The following is a 19,551-nucleotide window of genomic DNA, read 5'->3' on the forward strand; positions in this document are numbered from 1 at the left end:
GTCTTTGATTATCTATCATCATGCCCGAAAGTTAGGAACACCCTGCTCAAGATCCTTCCCACTCCTCCTAAAGAGTGTTCTGTCACATTCCAACGTCCACAACATCCCAGTCCATACCTGTGCCATTTACAATCCCAATACCTTGCCACAGGGATCATATCCCTATGGAAGACCCAGGTGCAAGGCCTACCGAATCCACTTATCCAGCACTTCCTATTCCAGTCCTGTCACTGGCTTATTCTACACCATCAGAGTCTGGGGCCACCTGTGAAAGCAGCTGTGTTATATACCAACTCTGCTGCAATTATTGTTCAGCTTTTTATTTTAGTATGACTAGCAAACAGCTGTCCAGGATGAATGGACACTGCCAGACTCTGGCCAAGAACAAAGTGGGCCACACTGTGGCATAACACACAGCTGTACATTACATACTTGATTTCTATGGCTGCTTCACAACTTGAGCCATTTGGATCCTTCCTCCACCACTAGATTTTCTGAACTGTGCACAAGGGAGTTATTCTTACAGCACATTCTCCACTCCCAAAATCATCCCGGCATCAACCTACTGTAATCTACTGTCTCTACATCCTCCAACCAACTGTTGCTGCCCATTCTGTACTGTCACTTCCTCACAGTTCGCCTCCCTCACAATCACTGTGTGCTGCTCTCTTCCAATGCACCCACCAATCGATTCTTTCCCCTTGGTTGCTCCTCTCTTTTCTCTCACCATTTTTCCCCTCTTCTCAGCCTTCCTCACAACCTCCTGACACCGCATCTGTCAGATCTGTCCTGCCTTCTCTATTCCCTACATGCTCTGCCAGCCAATGCCAGTTCCACTTCTCACACCTGTGCCCTACTATATCTGCTCCTTCCCAAACCCCTCCATATTGTTGCTCCCATTCAACACATTTCTGTTGCAGTTTGGTCAGAATGGCTAGAGGTAGCAGTCATGTGTGTGTGAGATGTGCTTGCTTGTGGAATGTGTGTGTTCCTCCTTTCAAAAGAAGGCTTTTGATCATGCCCTCAATGTGTCATCTTTACGGTGAGTAGCAATCTATCCTTTTCATAATATAGTTGCAAAATGTTAAATGTATTTCTCCTATTAGATGTTGTTCTGTCACTGAAGTCCATTTGAAAGACTCTTGCAAATGCCACATAAAAATTTATAGTTCCTTAACAAACACTACTTTGGTGTCATAATTCAGTAGGTATCAAACTTTTAAAATACTTGTGCAAAAATTATTTTTGCATTGCCTGCTATAATGCAATTTTTTGAGTGATGTTAAATGAAAGTAAATCTCTGTACACAGTTCACAAAAGTCAATTTTATGCACTGACTTACTTTTGTTTAAGATTACTCATAATTTTGGGATCTGTTTTTATTTTCTTTGTGTCAATACAGTGTTGAGTAATCCCAGTAACTCTTCAACTAAGCAATAGCTTTTGGTCTCATAGAACTATGTCATTAACTCTTATGAAGCTAGAAATATAGATGTATTGGTATGTTATGATTTAATAATAAGTTAACAATGTAAAACCTAAAAAGTATTCTTTCTCATGTCATAGTTTCTGTTTCCATGATGAACCTAAACTGTGAAAACCATTAATTTCTATCTACTTTTGAAGTTACATACAGATTTATTGCCATACGCTAACGTTTTTTTGATTGTACCACAATGAGTTTGTTAAGTTCATATTTATTACTGGCACTTGTTTTTAGGTCTGCAGTTAACTTATATTTTATTTAAAAAGAAAGATGATGAGACTTACCCAACAAAAGCGCTGGCAGGTCGATAGACACACAAATAAACACAAACATACACACAAAACTCTAGCTTTCGCAACCAACGGTTGCCTCGTCAGGAAAGAGGGAAGGAGAAGGAAAGACAAAAGGATATGGGTTTTAAGGGAGAGGGTAAGGAGTCATTCCAATCCCGGGAGCGGAAAGACTTACCTTAGGGGGAAAAAAGGACAGGTATACACTCGCACACACACACATATCCATCCGTACATACAAGACACAAGCAGACATTAAGTCTTTCCGCTCCCGGGATTGGAATGACTCCTTACCCTCTCCCTTAAAACCCATATCCTTTTGTCTTTCCTTCTCCTTCCCTCTTTCCTGACGAGGCAACCGTTGGTTGCGAAAGCTAGAGTTTTGTGTGTATGTTTGTGTTTATTTGTGTGTCTATCGACCTGCCAGCGCTTTTGTTGGGTAAGTCTCATCATCTTTCTTTTTAAATATATTTTTCCCACGTGGAATGTTTCCCTCTATTATATTCATAACTTATATTTTAATTTTATTAACTAATGTTTCTAAGCATGACATAGTAAAATGTACATGAAATAAAAAAATATATGTAATTTATGTTTCACTTACTGTATGAGACATAGTGTCAGAGAGGTCATCAAAATCATGTGCTTTTGGAAGTCCGCACAATTTACGAAGCTCATTGTAGGAAGGCACACCATGATCTCTGGCTCTCTGTATATCAATAGCAGGAAGACTTAAGCCAAATGTAGTTCTATTTGCCCTGAACAGTTCATGAGCTATCTGTAATGAGCAATTAGCATACATTTTATTATTTTGGAAGACGACAGGGAATGGTAAAAACTGTGATGGAATTTAACATTTTTACATTATATATGAGTTCTCATTAATAACCAGCATAAAATACAAAGTCGATGAGTAAAATGAAGTAAAATGTATATTAAAATATATAGTAGAAGAGAGAAAACTTAAAACAATATTGAAAAATTCATACTAGAAGAATATTCATGGTAAGTCATGAGCACATGTTTAATACAGAAGTATTACAGTACACATTTTGGTGGCTACATAAATGATGCCGAAATGACTTAAAGCAATCAGTGAGCAAATATTATTTTATTTACAATAATATATCAAAATCCAATAAGCACCAGAGCAAATGCTTCCCACTTCATTAATTCTTAGCCACTTCCACTCCCACCTGTGCAACTCAGAAAAGCTAGTTTTGGTGGGAAGGATCCATTTGGCAAAGGCCGTGAAGCAGTCACTGAAAGGAAGGCTGTCATGTTGTGCTCAGCAGCAGGGTGGTCAACTTGTTTCTTGATCACAGTTTGTTGGTGGCTATTCATGTGAACAGACAGCTTGTTGGTTAGCATGACTACATAGAATGCAGCAAAGTGGTTGCAGTGTAGCCTATAGATTACATGACTGATTTCACAGATAGCCCTGCCTTTGATGGGATAGGTGATGTTTGTAACCAAACTGGAGCAGTTGGTGGTGTGTTGGTGGTAGGATGTACGGGACAGGTCTTGCATCTAGGTCTAGGTGGACATCAGGATACTGGCATGGGAGGGGTGGGAAGGACAGTGGGCAGGTTATTGTCATGCCCACATAGAATGTATCACTGTGGTTGCAACTTAGTTTATAGATTACATGACTGGTTTCACAGGTAGCCCTGTACTTGATGGGATAGGTGATGTTTGTAACCGGACTGGAGTAGGCGGTGGTGGGAGGCTGTATGGGACACATATTGCATCTAGGTCTATTACAGGGATATGAACCATGAGGTAAGTAGTTGGGAACGGGCTGTCTAGGGATGAACACGTATAGGCTCAGTGAACGGCAGAATAGCAATGTGGGAAGGGTGAAAAGGATAGTGGTCCTGCCTGCATTAATTTATAGCTCAGATTAGATGGGCATTAATTTAATTACAGTGTTATTGGCTGAGGAAGGAAAAAGGTATCAGCATACCACAATTAACTGATTGAAGCACGTCTCAGTGTGAAGGAATAATACATCTTGTGTGAGTGACTAAAATTACGCTCTATCCATCTGAGCCACCGAGTACACGCTTCCCGTAAGACCCACATTCCCAACTGTCCACAATCTACATACATAATGTCCCTAATAGATATTTGCCCATCCACTCATTACTTGCGCACACTAAGATGACGATTCCCGTAAGAGTTTGGGCAACTTGTGCGCATTCGCAAAGATGAAGGTCAATGGCTAGGTAGCCTTTTAACTATGTATATGAAGATAGTAACTGTTATCAAAAGAACTGAAACCATTGCTGACTGTGCAGCTTCTCTATAATAAATGATAATTAACTGAAACCCTCAGCTGCTGACAGGTGTTGTTGAATACCTCGATGTGGACAGCTGAAAATGTGTGCCCCAGTGGCTCAGATGGATAGAGCATCTACCATGTAAGCAGGAGATCCCGGGTTCGAGTACTGGTTGGGGCACCCATTTTCAGCTGCCCACATCGAGGTAAATCAAGAACACCTGTCAACAGCTGAGGGTTTCAGTTAATTATCATAAAATTACTGGAATATGTGTATTTAACAATCTTTCAAGTGTAATTGTGACTATCTCTTTTCTGTTACTTTCTGAACACTCTTTCAGCACAGCATTCCATTAGTCCACATACAAATACCAATCCCCTTGCACTAATGTCCAAATCATTTCATACTTTTACAATATTCATACTATTTTGCCTGAGCCTCTATTTCAGTACCTGCAGTTTTTCTGAAAACATGCTCTCACTGTAGCCAAACATCAGCCCCACATACTTTTCCTCCAGTCCTGCTTAATCCTCATATTACTTTAAAGGACTTATGTTAAAAAAAAACTCCATATGTGGCTGCAACTCATCCTTCCACCAATCCCTTCCAAAAAATCTTAGTCTTCCCTCATTCATTTCTCTCATCCTGAGGTCTGAGTGACTTCATGTCCTTCTCATCCCAGAGGAAGGAAATATTTGTTCTGAAAGCTAGGTAGTGGGTCACTTTGAAATGTGTCTGTCAGCAGTATTACACATTTTGTCTTTTGAAAATAAGTACTGACCAGCTATTGTGCCTCATAATTTATGTTATCATACACTTAGTTTTGGAGTTGTGTTCTATGTCTGTCATGATATAGCAAATATGTCGCCATATTTCAGTTGGCTGTCTTCAGGTTCATTGACAGTAAGGTTTATTTATTTATTTACTGAACTTAGAAATAACTGAAAGTTATTAGCACATATATAGTAACTTTCAGTGGGACAGGTCAGCTGAGTCATCACGGAATTATGATAAACACAGTCTTACTAATTCTTGTGGACCACAATGCTACAGCCTTTATAGTTAAGACATTATTTAGAATTTTAGGAACTGTTACAAGAATGTAAGTTACTAGCACAAGCATTACACATCACTTGTAGGAAAAAAAGAACTGTTTTGGGTTTGAAAAGCAGGACTGTAGAAATTACAGTGTGAAAAGTTATGATAAACTCATACCAAGCAATCATGCAAGAGAGCCACCATTAATGCCATAACATTTTAGTTTCCCAAATAGAACTTTATCAAACAATGAAAATTCCAGAATGGAATGTGACAGTATTATGAAAAGAATAGTTGTTACTCACCATATAGCAGAGATGCTGAGTCGCAGACAGGCACGGCAAGAAGACTGTCAGAAAGTGAGCTTTTAGGCAACAAGGTCTTTGTCAAAAACAGACAAAACACACACACATTACCTTAGTCTCCGGCTGCAGCTGCCAGAGACCATGGCCATATGTGCATGAGTTGCATTTGTGTGAGTGAGTGTGTGTGTGTGTGTGTGTGTGTGTGTGTGTGTGTGTGTGTGTGTGTGTGTGTGTATGTATGTGTGTGTATGTTATCCATTTTTGACAAAGGTCTTGTTCATCAAAATCTCACTTTCCGACAGTCTTTTGTTGTGCCTATCTGAGACTCAGCATCTCCACTCTATGGTGAGTAGCAACTATCCTTGTCATAAAACAGAATTTTATGGTAGATGTATGTAAAAGACATAGCAAGTTCACAGGATACATCTACAGGATACTCTTTGTTTGGTTAAAGTAGTTTTAAAATGGTTTTCTCTGTATGACACTATTATTGTTCACCCTACAGTCTGTTTTTGTAGTTGAAAGCACTCAATTTCACTATTATTGTATCTGGAGCACCTACTGCTAACTCTTTGTTTCACCAGTATGTGTATTGTTCCTTGGCTCACATATTGCAAATAATGATGTATATAACTGATGTTTTAGAAGCCATAAGCACCATGAAAGTAGGAAACCAACCACTGTTGTATTATATACAGAATGAGTATGCCAAACAGAAGTGAGCTTAGCCAAATGCGTAAAAAATTGTATTATTATTAAATATGGTTCCAGACTGCTAAAGTGACTTCCGGGTGTTTCATAAGATGATGTTTTTTTTTTTACTTAAAATTTAGTAAAAACCTTATTATTAATCTGAAGAGCAGTAATGTTATTTTTTTAAAAAAATATATCTGAAACTGTAAAGTCACATTTGACTGCAGATCATAGGTGAAAATCAAATCAAATATTGCAGTTCTCAATTAAAAATAGCTTTATTAAACATTAGTGGGATTATTCTTGTCAAAATTCATATAATAACTGCAATGACAGTTTTTATGTTTATAAAGGTAACTGGAAAGTAAAAGAACAACAAATATTAATGTCTCACCTCTTTGTCAAAATTTTCATCATCTTTGCGACATTCTTGAGAGACTGCTCCAATTAGAATTTCATCAAATTCCTTAGTTACTATTGTTGGTCTGTTATAGAAATCACTGAGCACAAGCTCTTTATTGATTTCATGACCTGCTGTCATTAACCTGTAAAACATTGCTTTCATATGAGGTGTAATATAGTGTTACTGGTCTTCTTATGCTACATATTTATACTGTTATTAGATCTACAGTACTGTTTTCATTTTGTTTATGAAAAAAACAAAGTAAATTAATTTTTCAATAAATGAGAGGTCTAATAGGTACATCTGGCACCTAAGGATGAATATTAGGCATATATGTGTGTGTGTGTGTGTGTGTGTGTGTGTGTGTGTGTGTGTGTGTGTTTGAACAGAGACAGGAAAATTCCACAAATGGAAGCAGAGCCTGCAATAATGGATACAAGGGTAGGTTTCACCCTGTGTGTGTGAACAGACAGGAAAATTCCATGAATGGAAGCAGAGCCTGCAATTTTATTTATTTATTTATTTATTTATTTATTTATTTCGTATTCCATTAATCCGTATTGTGATAAATCACAAGGATGTGGAATGAGTCATGATTACATACAACAGATATAATACACATATATAAAATGACAAAAATGTACCATAAGATTATGAATAAGTTTGTAGGTTAAAATCAAATCAAAGGTATAGCTCAAGTAATATAAAACAATACCTAAAAAGGAAATATAGTACATTTTCCAAATTAAACAGTTAATGTGATCTATAGCAAACAAATTTTTATCAGTATAAAAAATCATTGCTTTATCTGTAGATACTCATCAAGAGAATAGAAGGAATTTACCATTAGGTATTCTCTCAATTTACATTTAAAAGTAGGTAAGACATTAATGTGATCTTTAATACCTGATGGAAGGGAGTTGAAAATTTTTGTGGCTGAATAATGAACACCTTTCTGAACAAGACTTAAATGTTTCAGATCCCTGTGTAGATCATTTTTAGACCTAGTATTATGATCATGACATTCACTATTAGTTTTAAAAAGAGATAGGTTGTTAGAAACAAAAATCATCAAAGAAAATATGAATTGAGAGGTAAGTGTTAATATTTGTAACTTATGAAACAGACTTCTGCAAGAATATCTTGGATGAACACCACTCATGATTCTAACAGCTCTCTTCTGTGCAGTAAATATTTTTTTGGCTAAAGGCTTGTTGCCCCAAAATATTATGCCATACGACATGATAGAATGAAAATAACCAAAGTAGGCAGCTTTAGTAGCGTCCTCATCACCAATGGGGGTGATTACACGCAGAGCATAAGTTGCCACACTGAGCCTTCTATGTAGGTCTAAGATATGCTCAGACCAGTTCAGCTTGCCATCAATTAGAATGCCCAAGAACTTAGATGATTCACAGTGTAGTATATTTTGGTTCCCACAGTTTAACTGGCATACTTCATTTTCTTGTTGAGATGTGTGAAATTGCATATACTGAGTTTTCTGAATGTTTAGAGTTAGTCCGTTGCACTTAAACCAGTGTAGGATGTCAACGAGTACAGCATTACATTTATTTTCTAGGTCACTGTTAGTTCGACTTTCAAGCAGAATAGTGGTGTCATCGGCAAAAAGAGTAAATTTACACTCGGTGTCTGTGCAAAGTGGGAGATCATTGATGAAGATAAGGAAAAGCAAAGGTCCTAGGATGGACCCCTGAGGCACACCACACTTTAATGTGCCCCAATCAGAAGAAATGGGACTATCATTGGCACCATTAATTATCACCTTCTGTTTTCTGTTTTGCAGATATGATTCTATCCATCTACCAATGCTACCTCGCAAGCCATAAGAATTAGCCTTATGTAAGAGAATGTTGTGGTCCACACAGTCAAAGGCCTTAGACAAGTCACAAAAAATTCCAATAGGTGACATTTTATTATTTATTGACTCTAAAATTTCATTTGTGAGAGAAAAAATAGTCTGCTCAGTTGATCTACCTTTTTGGAAACCAAACTGGTTTCTGTTGAGTATGTTGTGGCTGTTAAGATGTTCTACAATTCTTGTATACATTAGTTTCTCTAATACTTTTGAGAAACTACTTAGTAGTGATATTGGACGGTAGTTAGATAAATTAGTTTTGTCACCCTTCTTGAAAAGTGGTTTCACAACGGCAAGCTTTAATCTCTCTGGGACAACACCTTGCTGGATAGACTCATTAAAAATGTGACACAGGACTTGACATATGTGGTCACTACAATGCTTCAGTATTTTTGGTGAAATGTTGTCAATACCAGTGGAATTTTTATTTTTTAAGGCCTTGATGGTATTTTTAACTTCAGTAATAGTAACTGGGGCAATACAAATTGGGTCATACGTGTTAGGGTTAGCTCTGTGTAATAAATGCGTAGCAGCATTTAAGGAACCGTTACAACCTACTTGTTCTGCTGCAGTTATGAAGTGATTGTTGAATATGTTGGAAACTGTTACAGGATTATGAATAACCTCATCCTTATAGCTTATCTCTGTGGTAATAACATTCTTGTTACTCTTGCCACACTCTCTCTTTATAACATTCCAAACTGCTTTTATTTTGTTCTCAGATTTATCAATTTCAGACTTAATATACAGGCTCTTGGATTTGTTTATCACCCTTTTTAAAATTTTACAATATAACTTAAAATGAGACCTTTCAAGGGGATCATTTGATACTCTTAGTGAGGCATGTAACTCCCTCTTATTCCTGCAAGAAATTTTTATACCTCCAGTAATCCATGGTTTACTGGAAGAAACCTCATTGTTCTTTCTGACAGTTTTTTTTGGGAAAGCCATTTCAAATACAGATATAAATTCATTTAAAAAAAGGTTAAATTTATCATTAACATCTGATGTGCTATACACTGGCTCCCAATCTATCTGTGACAAATAGTCGTTAAAGGCAGACACAGTTTCAGTGTTTATACATCTATAGGACCTATAGGTGTGGGAGATTTTATTGCACAAACTGATGTTATTTACTTTCAGAAGTTGTCCATCATGGTCAGACAGGCCATAAATTACTTTGCTCACACTAGCACTGTTGACTCTATTCTTGTCAATGAAAATATTATCTAGAAGGCTCTTGCAATTTTCTGTAACTCTAGTGGGCCAGGTAACCATCGCAGCCAAGTTGTAAGAATTCATTAAGTGGTCCAGGTCAGTTTTGAGGTTGTTATCAGTTAAGAAGTTGACATTAAAGTCACCTACAATTATTAAATTTCTAGTTTTAGAGAACAATTTGGTCAAAAGAGATTCTAACATATTCATAAAGATGCAAAACTTCCCTGCTGGAGCTCTGTAAATTGCAAGCACAGTAAGTAACATGTCCTTTGCAGAAATTTCAGTCCCGCAAATTTCAAAATGTTGATCTACACAATACTTACTTAGCTCTAAAGATTTATAAATGATTTTACTGTCTATATAAATTACAGCACCACCTTTCTCCTTACTTGTTCTGCAGTAATGAGTAGCTAGATCATACCCATCAAGCTGCAGCCCATCAATTCCAACTGTTACATGATGCTCAGTAAGGCATAAAACATGAGGACGGTCAACAGTGTCCATGTCCCCTAAATTTACAGATAAAAACTCTAATTTACTTTTGAGACTTCTGATATTTTGATGAAGAATAATAAGATTCTTATAGCTACCTCTACTGTCCTTCTGCTGGTCTGCTTGTCCATTAACACCGTTAGTCCCCGTTGCACTCAAAACTGTGTTGGATACGTTAAGACCTATGTCGCAGCTGGAGATTTGTTCACTAGATGTCGTTGGTGAGGTCGGGTGGGTGCTGGCCATAAAAAATCACTGTTTCTTTTTGGAATTCTTCTTTCTCTCGTAGAAAATCGGGGATTACCTTTTATCCTTGGAGATACTGCATCGGAATTATTTTCCAGTCCTTGAGGTTCTTTGGGTGGAACTTCATCATATGGTATTAATATGTCATTGGCAGTGACAGGGTGAGACATAGCTATACATCTGTTTCTTGTATTCACATTGGTTCCCTGTCTATCTTGGCATGAATTGGTTTCTACAGTAATAGATACAAGGGAAGGTTTCACACTGACATAAGATTGCAAGGATAGCAATGAAATTTTATTTTTGTTCTATTGGTACATGTTGTAAAATGATGTTAACTTGTTCAATGGAATAGTTTTGTTCATACCACTTAAAGAAACCATATTGTATACGTTTCACGTAAATGAATAAACTGGAATATACTCCTTTCTATAAAAGCTTTGTTTTGGATGTGACTTCAAGCAAAGTTCATGAAGGTTTGAAAAAGAATTTGCACCTTTATTTTTAACAGTTAAGAAATTTTTAAGTGAATCCAAACATGGCGCAAACTCTCATGAAGATGATTCATGTCAAGAGCTTCCTAAAACTCATTTTATAAATACACTTGTTAAGGTAATAGTCTGCCACATACAATGCACTGATTTTGAATTTGTGGAAATAAATGGACAGGAAAAATGAAAGGTACTGCACACAGTAATGAATAAAATTCATCAGAATGGGATAGCATATCTAGTGCTGGTACTAAGACGTGCTAAAAGAAATCTCAAAGCCTGTCACTTACCTTATTAACTGTACCAAAAATGACTGTGCTCAAGCCACTGTGTGGAGTGGGAAGTAAAGAAGAAATCTCAATTTATAAACTAATATTGTTGACCCTCAGTTTTAAAAAGATATTTGAATGTGTTCTCTGGTCTCAGCCTGGTTTTGGGAAACTTCTAAGCATGTCTACAGCAGCTACACAGTTCTTTTATGAAGTACCCTATACTTCCTGCCAGACCAGCAAATGCAGACTACAGTCATCTTTACAAATCTGACAAAAACTTCATACGCAATAAACCATATGTTATTTCTAAGAAATCTCAAGCCATGTAACATTGGTGTTCCACGTATGAATCTTTTAGAGGAATACCTGATGCACCTAAGGCAAATAAAAAAGAAATCATATAAAATGTATGATAAGATTATAAATTTTCAATTCTATGATGAAAAAATAAAAAAAAACTCCTCTTATGCCATGATGACTCTTATCACGTTATATTCAGTTCTTTTGAAAACATTCTTTTCCATTACTTACACTAAGGGCTCAAATTCTGTTTCATGAAACTGGTTGACAATGGGAAGTCCTTACAAAAGCAGTATGTGGGCAAGTGTTATCCTGTTGGAAATCACTCCCTGGAATGCTGTTCATGAATGGCTGCACAACTGGTTCAATCACCACACCCCAGACCATAACTCCAGATGTAGATTCATTGTGTCTTGCACTCACAGTCAGACAGATTTGTTGCAGGCCCTCTACTGAACTGCTTCCAATACAGGGCCACCACTGGTACTGAAGCAGAACCAGCTTTCATCAGAAAACATTACAGACCTCCACCCTGCCCTCTAATGAGCTCTCACTTGACACCACCAATGTCGAAAATGGCGATGGTTTGGGGCCATTGAAATGCATGGTACAAGGCATCTGACTCAAAGCTATCCTTGAAGTAACCAATTTGTAGCAGGTAGCTGTGTCACTGTGGTGCTAACTGCTACACAAATTGCTGCTGAAAATCCAGTATGATGTGTCAGAGCTATACACTAAACAGTGTAGTGCCATGTGTCCATCTGGAGCCCGGTCTTTTTGGTGGTCAGGCTTGTGAACTTTAGGAAGCATGTAGAAGATGGGAGGGGAGGAAGTGTTGGTGGTGAAAGGGGGAGGGAGAGGGAGGGAGAGAGAGAGAGAGAGAGAGAGAGAGAGAGAGAGAGAGAGAGAGAGAGACAGCAGAGATGTTCTGGGATGGACAGTCTGGGAGAGCTGGTGGAGTCCCTCTGCTAGATAATCCCTAGGTTTCACAACCACAGAGGAGGAACCTTTGTCAGTAAGGAGGATTATAAGGTTGTGTCAGTTTTAGGTTGTTCTTTCTGCAGCTGTGGTTAGGGGCCAGTTGAGGGTGGATCACAACTGGATGGATAGAAGAGTAAACTGAGCGAGGCAGGGCTCAGTATTGGTTTTGGATTGAGTGTGATGGGTATGGTTAAAGGTAAAGAAATGTTTACACGTAGGGACTGGGAGAAGGAGAGGTCCTTAAGGGAGTGCAGCAAAAGGTAGGCCTTAGAGAAAGACTGATACTTCCATGGGAAGGAAGCTTTTGGAGGACAGATTCATGAGTGTTGCACGTCCGTTTAAGTTCTGGGTTCTGTAGGGTGGTGGGAGTAGTATCTTATGAGTTTGTGGTAAATTTAGAGGTCTGCAGCAATGCAGTTTGGTATTGCGGACTTTGTTTGCCCATTCTCTGCTGCCGCACATGCACAGTTCTCACCCCCTCACGCTTTCTTTCCTCTCCGCCTTACGCGCGGAAGCACCATCCTACGTGACGTGGACTTTAGTATCTGTACACTGATTCCAGTTGTGACTCACTGATATTGCAGTCATATGACAGTACAGTTTTTCATTTTGTGAAGTGCAATATTTCACATTTCTGAATATTTAAAGTAAGTTGCCAGTCTTTGTACCACTTTGAAATCTTATTAACTCAATATTTTTGCAGCTCTCTTCAGACAGTACTTCATTATTGATAAATGCATCATTTTCTAACAGTCTGAGGTCTCTACTAATAATGCCTGCAAGCTCTTTAATATACAGGGTGTACATAAAGTCCAGTTACACTTTCAATTATTTATTGCACAAGAACTAAACATTGTACAGTTGTCATACATATTGCATTTTGAAGAGAAACTCTGAAAGTTTTTTTACAAACATTTCATATGTGAATCATGAATGACCCAACAGATGTCAATTCAGTAATTGAATTTTTGCCATACCCATCCCAGCATGCGTTGTCGACTGTAGCAGTCACTTCCCGTGTTCTCTCCCGGAGCTCTGCTACATCATGTGGTAGAGGCAGTACATACACCAGATCTTTAATGTGTCCCCATAGAAGAAAGTCATACAGAGTGAGATCTGGTGACTGGGGAGGCCATTTCATGAAACAGCTGTCCCCTTTTGTAGCACGACTGATTCATTGATGCTGCAGCTCTGTGTTCAGATACCCACGAAAATGGGGTGGAGCCCCATCCTGTTGAAAGATGAATGGAGAGTCTGATTGCATCTGAGGCATCAGCCATTGATGCAACATGTCCAAGTAGGAATATCCAGTGAAAGTGTTCTCGGCGAAGAAGAATGGCCCTAACAGTGCTCAATGTGACAAGGCACATAAAACATTTACCTTAGGGGAATCACCCTCAAATTCAATGCATTTGTGTGGATGCTTTGTACCCCAGATTTGACAATGCCTGTTCACTTTCCCAGTAGTGTGAAAAGTGGCTTTGTCACTAAAAATTAACTGATCAACAATGCCATGCCCATCCTCATTCAATTGTTGCAACTGCGGACAAGACTCGAAATGGTTGTCTTTGTCATCGTCATTGAGATTCTGCACTAGCTGTAATTTGAATGGTTTCATAGACAGCTTCTGTCACAGGACATTCCACACTGTCATTGGAGCCATTTCGAGTTCACAGGATGCATGATGCACTGATTTCTTAGGATTCCTTATGAATGTCTATCGTTCACACTCCACATGCACTTCACTCAAACTGGGGCATCTGCTTCTCTTTGCTGGGCACAAGCAATCCATCACAACATATTTGTTGTGCCAGTGGTATGCTCCACATTCACTTCACTCACACTGGGGCATGCGCTTCTCTTTACTGGGCACAAGCAACCCATCACAATGTATTTGTTGTGCCAGTGGTAAATGGCCTCCCTTGTTTGTCGCTTCTTACCGTACTTGGTTCTAAACATCTGTTGAACAGCTGTAGCACACTTGTGTTTGACGAACTCCAACACACAGAAAGCTTGCTCCACACCTGAACTCTCCATGTTTGTGACTAGCGCTGACTATCGACAAATTACCAAACTACACTGTAGTGGTATGGGCGGGGGGAACATTCAGAGTTACTCTTCAAAATGACAAATGTATGATATCTGTACAATGTTTGGTTCTTCTGCAATAAATAATTGAAAGTGTTCCTGGACTTTATGTACACCCTGTATAACATGAACAGTAAATTTCCCAATTCTCTTTCATGGTGCATATCTGAAGTTATTTCTACATCTGTCAGTCAGTTTCTTTCCAAGGTAAAATATTGTGTCCTCCCCAGCAAGAAATCCTCAGTCCAGTCACAAATCTTGTTTGATAACCCTTATGATCTTATTTTTGTTAGTAAGAATATGTATGGTACTGAGTCAAATGCATTTCAAAAGTCAAGAAACACTGCATCTATCTTACTGCCTTAATCTGTGTCTTTCAAGACATGTGAGAGAAGTTTTAGGTAAGTTTCCCATGGTCTCTCTTCCTGGAATCTGTGCTTATTGGCACAGAGGAGGTCACTCTGTTTGAGAAACCCCATTTTGATTGACCTCAGTATTGTTCTAAGATTCTACAACAAATGGATGACAAGAGTATTCGGCTGGAATTTTGTGGAGCACTTTTGCTACACTTCTTGTAGATCAGTGTGATTGGTGCTTTCTTCGAACTACTGGGCAAAGTTATTTGTCCAAGGGATCTACAGTAGATTTATGTTTTAAAGATGGGTTCACTCAACAACAAATTCAATATAGAATTTGGTATGGAGTCTACTGAGCCACAGAAATTTGTTGAGTTTTACCTATTTCACTTGTTTTTAAACACCACTGACACTTATACCTCTGTTACTCATCTTTGCACTGGTGTGAGAAACACATTAATGGAATGCCCATAGATTTCCATGTGTAAAAGAACATTAGAAAACAGAGTTTGATGTTTCTTCTTCCGCTTTGCTAATCTCAGTTACAGTCCCTGTCTCATCCATATTGTCTGGACAATAACTTTGGTTACACTAACAGCCTTCAAATAGGGCCTGATGTTCTTTGGCTTTTAGGGAGATCTATCAGTAATATTATATTATGGACTTCATGCACTGCTCTCTTGACAGCCAAATATGTTTCATTCAGCATCTCTTTACCTATAGCCTTATGTTTTGTTTCACACTTATTTTGTAGTGGTCTCTTGTTTCCTTATAGTGACTGTATACCATGCACTACCCCTCTCATCATTAACTATTCTACTAAGAACATTTTTCTTCAGTGATAGACATTGCAAGTAAAGTTAACTCAAGACACTGGCAAATTATCTGTCCATCAAGAACTGCAGACATGTCTCCCCCCTTGCTGATCAAATTACAGCTAAAAATGTCTCTTTTACCTCCAGAACTGCATTTGGCATCACATAACTGAATATTGTAACATGAACTGCAGTAGCAACATGGTTATGGAACCACAGAAAATTTATACACCTAAATGTAAGCCACAATATGAAGATTAAACTAGGCATTATGGGTATTTTTTCCATATAGAAAATTTGTTACAGAAGCGTATTATTGTTAAGGACATAATTACGTAATCAGAATTGCAATGAAAGTTAAAAACCATTTTTTGTGTAAGTGGTAATTATAAAAATGGGAAATCAAAAACATTGCTTATCTCTTAAAAATGTAGCATAAATGGCATCAACGCAACAGTCTGCATTATCAGTGGTGCTATTCAACAAATAGTTCCAATACGTTCCAACCACAAAAACAACTAATGTAGCATTATTAAGGGAAAAACTACTGTTGAATGTTATTGAAAACTAGCATGTTATTGATGGTCTCAAATGCAAATGTTAAAAATGTCTAGAAATGTTTATATACAGTACATACCTTAGAATTCCATGTGCAATTGTGTGAAGATACCTGAATGCCACAGAGGTAAATTCGACAAATGTGCCAGGACACAATTTTTTATTATATTTGTATGCATGGAAGTGCTCTTTAAATGCGTGTTTTCCTATTGGGAGAAATAATTACTTTGGTTATATTGATAATGCAAAATATTTTTTAATTCGTATGTTAAAATGTAACAACTGGGAGAACTAACAATGATATGTTATAATATGCAATATCAAACATGAGTTATTCATTCCTGACACTAACTTATAATAGTACAAATCTTCATGACATGTACACATACACTCCACAAACCACTGTGAAGTCCATGGCAGGGGGAACTGGGTACTTCCCACTGTACCAATTATTAGGGCTTTTTCTCATTCCACTTACGAATGGAGCAGGGAAAAATGATTGTTTGACTGCCTCTGCAATTCTCATCCTCACAGTCCTTATGGGAGTTGTAGTATATTTCTATTGTCATCATTTTAGGCCAGTTCTTGAAGTTTGGTTACTAGACTTTCTCGCAATAGTTTCCACCTATTTCAAGTGTCTGCCAGTTCAGTTTTTTCAACATCTCAGTGACACTCTCCCATGGGCCAAATGAACTGACTGTTTGTGCTGCACTTCTCTGTATATGTTCAATACCACCTGCTAGTCCTATCTGGCATGGGTGCCATACACTACAGCAGTATACTAGGCTGGGTTGCATGAGTGATTTGTAAGAAATCTCCTTTGTAGACTTATTGCAAACCATTAGCATTCTACCAATAAACTGAAGTCTGCTACTTCCTCTACCCCTGACTCAGCCTATTTGATCATTCCACTTCATGTCCCTATTAAGTGTTACATACAAGTATTTGTATGAGTTTACAGATTCCAACTGTGACTCACTAATATTATATTCATAGTGTACTATGTTTTTTTTTCATTTAGTGACACACATAATATTACATTTTTGAATATTTAAAGCAAACTGCCAATCATTGCACTACTTTGATATCTTATTGAGGTCTGACTGAATATTTGAAGACCTTTGTTCAGACTGTACTTCACTGTAGATAACTGTATCACCTGTGAAAAGTCTGAAGTTACTATTGATACTGTCTGGACGACCATTAACATACAACACGAACAGCAAGAGACCCAACACACTTCCCTGGGGTAGACCCGAAGTTACTTCTACATCTGCTGATGACTCTCCATCCAAGATAATATGTTGCAGCCTTCCTACCAAGAAATCCTCAGTCCATTCACATATTTCTTCTGATAACTCATATGCTCATGCTTTGGATAATAAGCATAGGTGTGGTACTGAGTCAAAAGATTTTCAAAAATCGAGCAATATTGCATCTACCTGACTGCCTTGATCCACGGCTTTTAGGATGTCGTGAGAAAATTACAAGTCAGGCTTCACATTATCTGTATTTTTGAAATCCATGGTGGTTGGCATGGATAAGGTTGTTCTGGTCAAGATACCTCAGTATGTTTCAGCTCATAATATGATTCTACAGCAAATGTCTGTCAAGGATATTGAACAGTAGTTTTATAGGGTACTTCTGTTACTGTTCTTTTATACAGGTGTGACTTGTGCTTTCTTCCAGTTTTTTGTTCAAGGAGTCTATGATACATTATAGCTAATGCAAGGGCTAACTCAGCTGCAAATTAGATATAAAATCTGATAGGAATTACATCGGGCTCTGGGGCTTTGTTTGAAAACAGAGTTAAGCATGTCTGATTTTGCTTTGCTACTCTCAGTTTCAGTTCCAGTCTCATCCATGAGTGACTGGACACTAACTTATGGTGCACTGACAGCATTTACATGTGACCAGACTTTCTTTGGGTTTTGTGAAAGACACTTTACAATATTTTGCTGCAGTAGTCACTGAAGGCTTCACGCACCGCTCTCTTGACTGCCAAACGGGCATCTCTATCTATAGCACTATGCTTTGTTTTACACCAATTGTGCAGTAATATTATTTTATTTTATTTATTTATCCATCCATAGACAATAAATATTGTATGGATGTTGTCCAAAAGTACACGTAAATTTATGGAAAATAATTTGAGCAAAACGAACATATAAAATTTTACATTAAGTAGTACAAAGAATAATACATACAAAATTGTACAAAAAATGTACAAAGAATAATACTTGGTCACACAAGGCTCAGTAATACAACTTTTTATACATGTATACTAGCAGTATTATAACTGCATAGTCTGTTTGCCCTAAGGCTTTATTTTTGTCTTCCCTAAGCAGGAAGCCCTTATATTCACTACAATAATTCAGTGAAGATTTTACCACATTCAGCAGCTGTCCATCAGATATACAAAATTAACAGAAACTTTAGGGGATGAAAGACAGTGTTTTCAGTTTTGCCTTAATATAAACATTATCAGAATTATTTATTGGCCTAAATAGTCATTTACTGAGTAAAATCATTGTTCAATTCACTACAATAATTCAGTGAAGATTTTACCACATTCAGCAGCTGTCCATCAGATATACAAAATTAACAGAAACTTTAGGGGATGAAAGACAGTGTTTTCAGTTTTGCCTTAATATAAACATTATCAGAATTATTTATTGGCCTAAATAGTCATTTACTGAGTAAAATCATTGTTCAAGTAGAAATTCTTTAAATTCTACTTTAAATCTGTTTTCATCTTCAAACTTTTGGATGTTGGCTGCCAGTATGCTGTAGAGTTTTGTAACAATATGGCTCACATGCCTTTCTGTGTGTGTTCTTTTTGTTTTATAAGTATGGAGTGTTGTGCTATTTCGAGTATTGTAGTTATGCAAATCGGCATTTGTCTGAAAATCTGTAAGGTGGGCTCAAACATATAGAACACATTTGTATTTATATAGGAAGGTATTGTTAGAACCTTAAGCTTGTTGAATAAGAGTTTGCATTGTGTCTGTGGATGACTGTGTGTTATTATTCGGATAGCCCTCTTCTGTAACAGAAAGATTTGTTTTAGATAGCAAGTGGTGGAACCCCAAAATATTATTCCGTATGTTGCAAGAGACTGAAAATAGCCAAAATATGCCATCCTGGCACCCTCTGCAGTACAGACATTTGCAGTACTTCTAAGAACAAAACAGGCTCAGTTAAGTTCCTGCACAAGTCTCATTACATGGTCATTAAAATTAAGATTTTCATCTACACTCCTGGAAATGGAAAAAAGAACACATTGACACCGGTGTGTCAGACCCACCATACTTGCTCCGGACACTGCGAGAGGGCTGTACAAGCAATGATCACACGCACG

General features: G+C 37.7%; 1 protein-coding gene across 1 annotated transcript in view; it reads right to left on the minus strand.

Moving 5' to 3' along the window:
- Positions 1-19,551, minus strand: part of LOC126107948 (peroxidase-like) — a 113,166-nt gene that overhangs the window by 26,470 nt on the left and 67,145 nt on the right. The window contains exons 6-8 of the mRNA XM_049913343.1: positions 16,270-16,396; positions 6,489-6,639; positions 2,381-2,554 (exon numbers count right to left, since the gene is read on the minus strand). Coding sequence (XP_049769300.1) covers positions 2,381-2,554; positions 6,489-6,639; positions 16,270-16,396 — 452 coding nt within the window. The remainder of the gene's footprint in view (positions 1-2,380; positions 2,555-6,488; positions 6,640-16,269; positions 16,397-19,551) is intronic.

Source organism: Schistocerca cancellata, chromosome 1, assembly GCF_023864275.1.
Source record: "Schistocerca cancellata isolate TAMUIC-IGC-003103 chromosome 1, iqSchCanc2.1, whole genome shotgun sequence".
In the NCBI taxonomy this organism is placed as follows: Eukaryota; Metazoa; Arthropoda; class Insecta; order Orthoptera; family Acrididae; genus Schistocerca; species Schistocerca cancellata.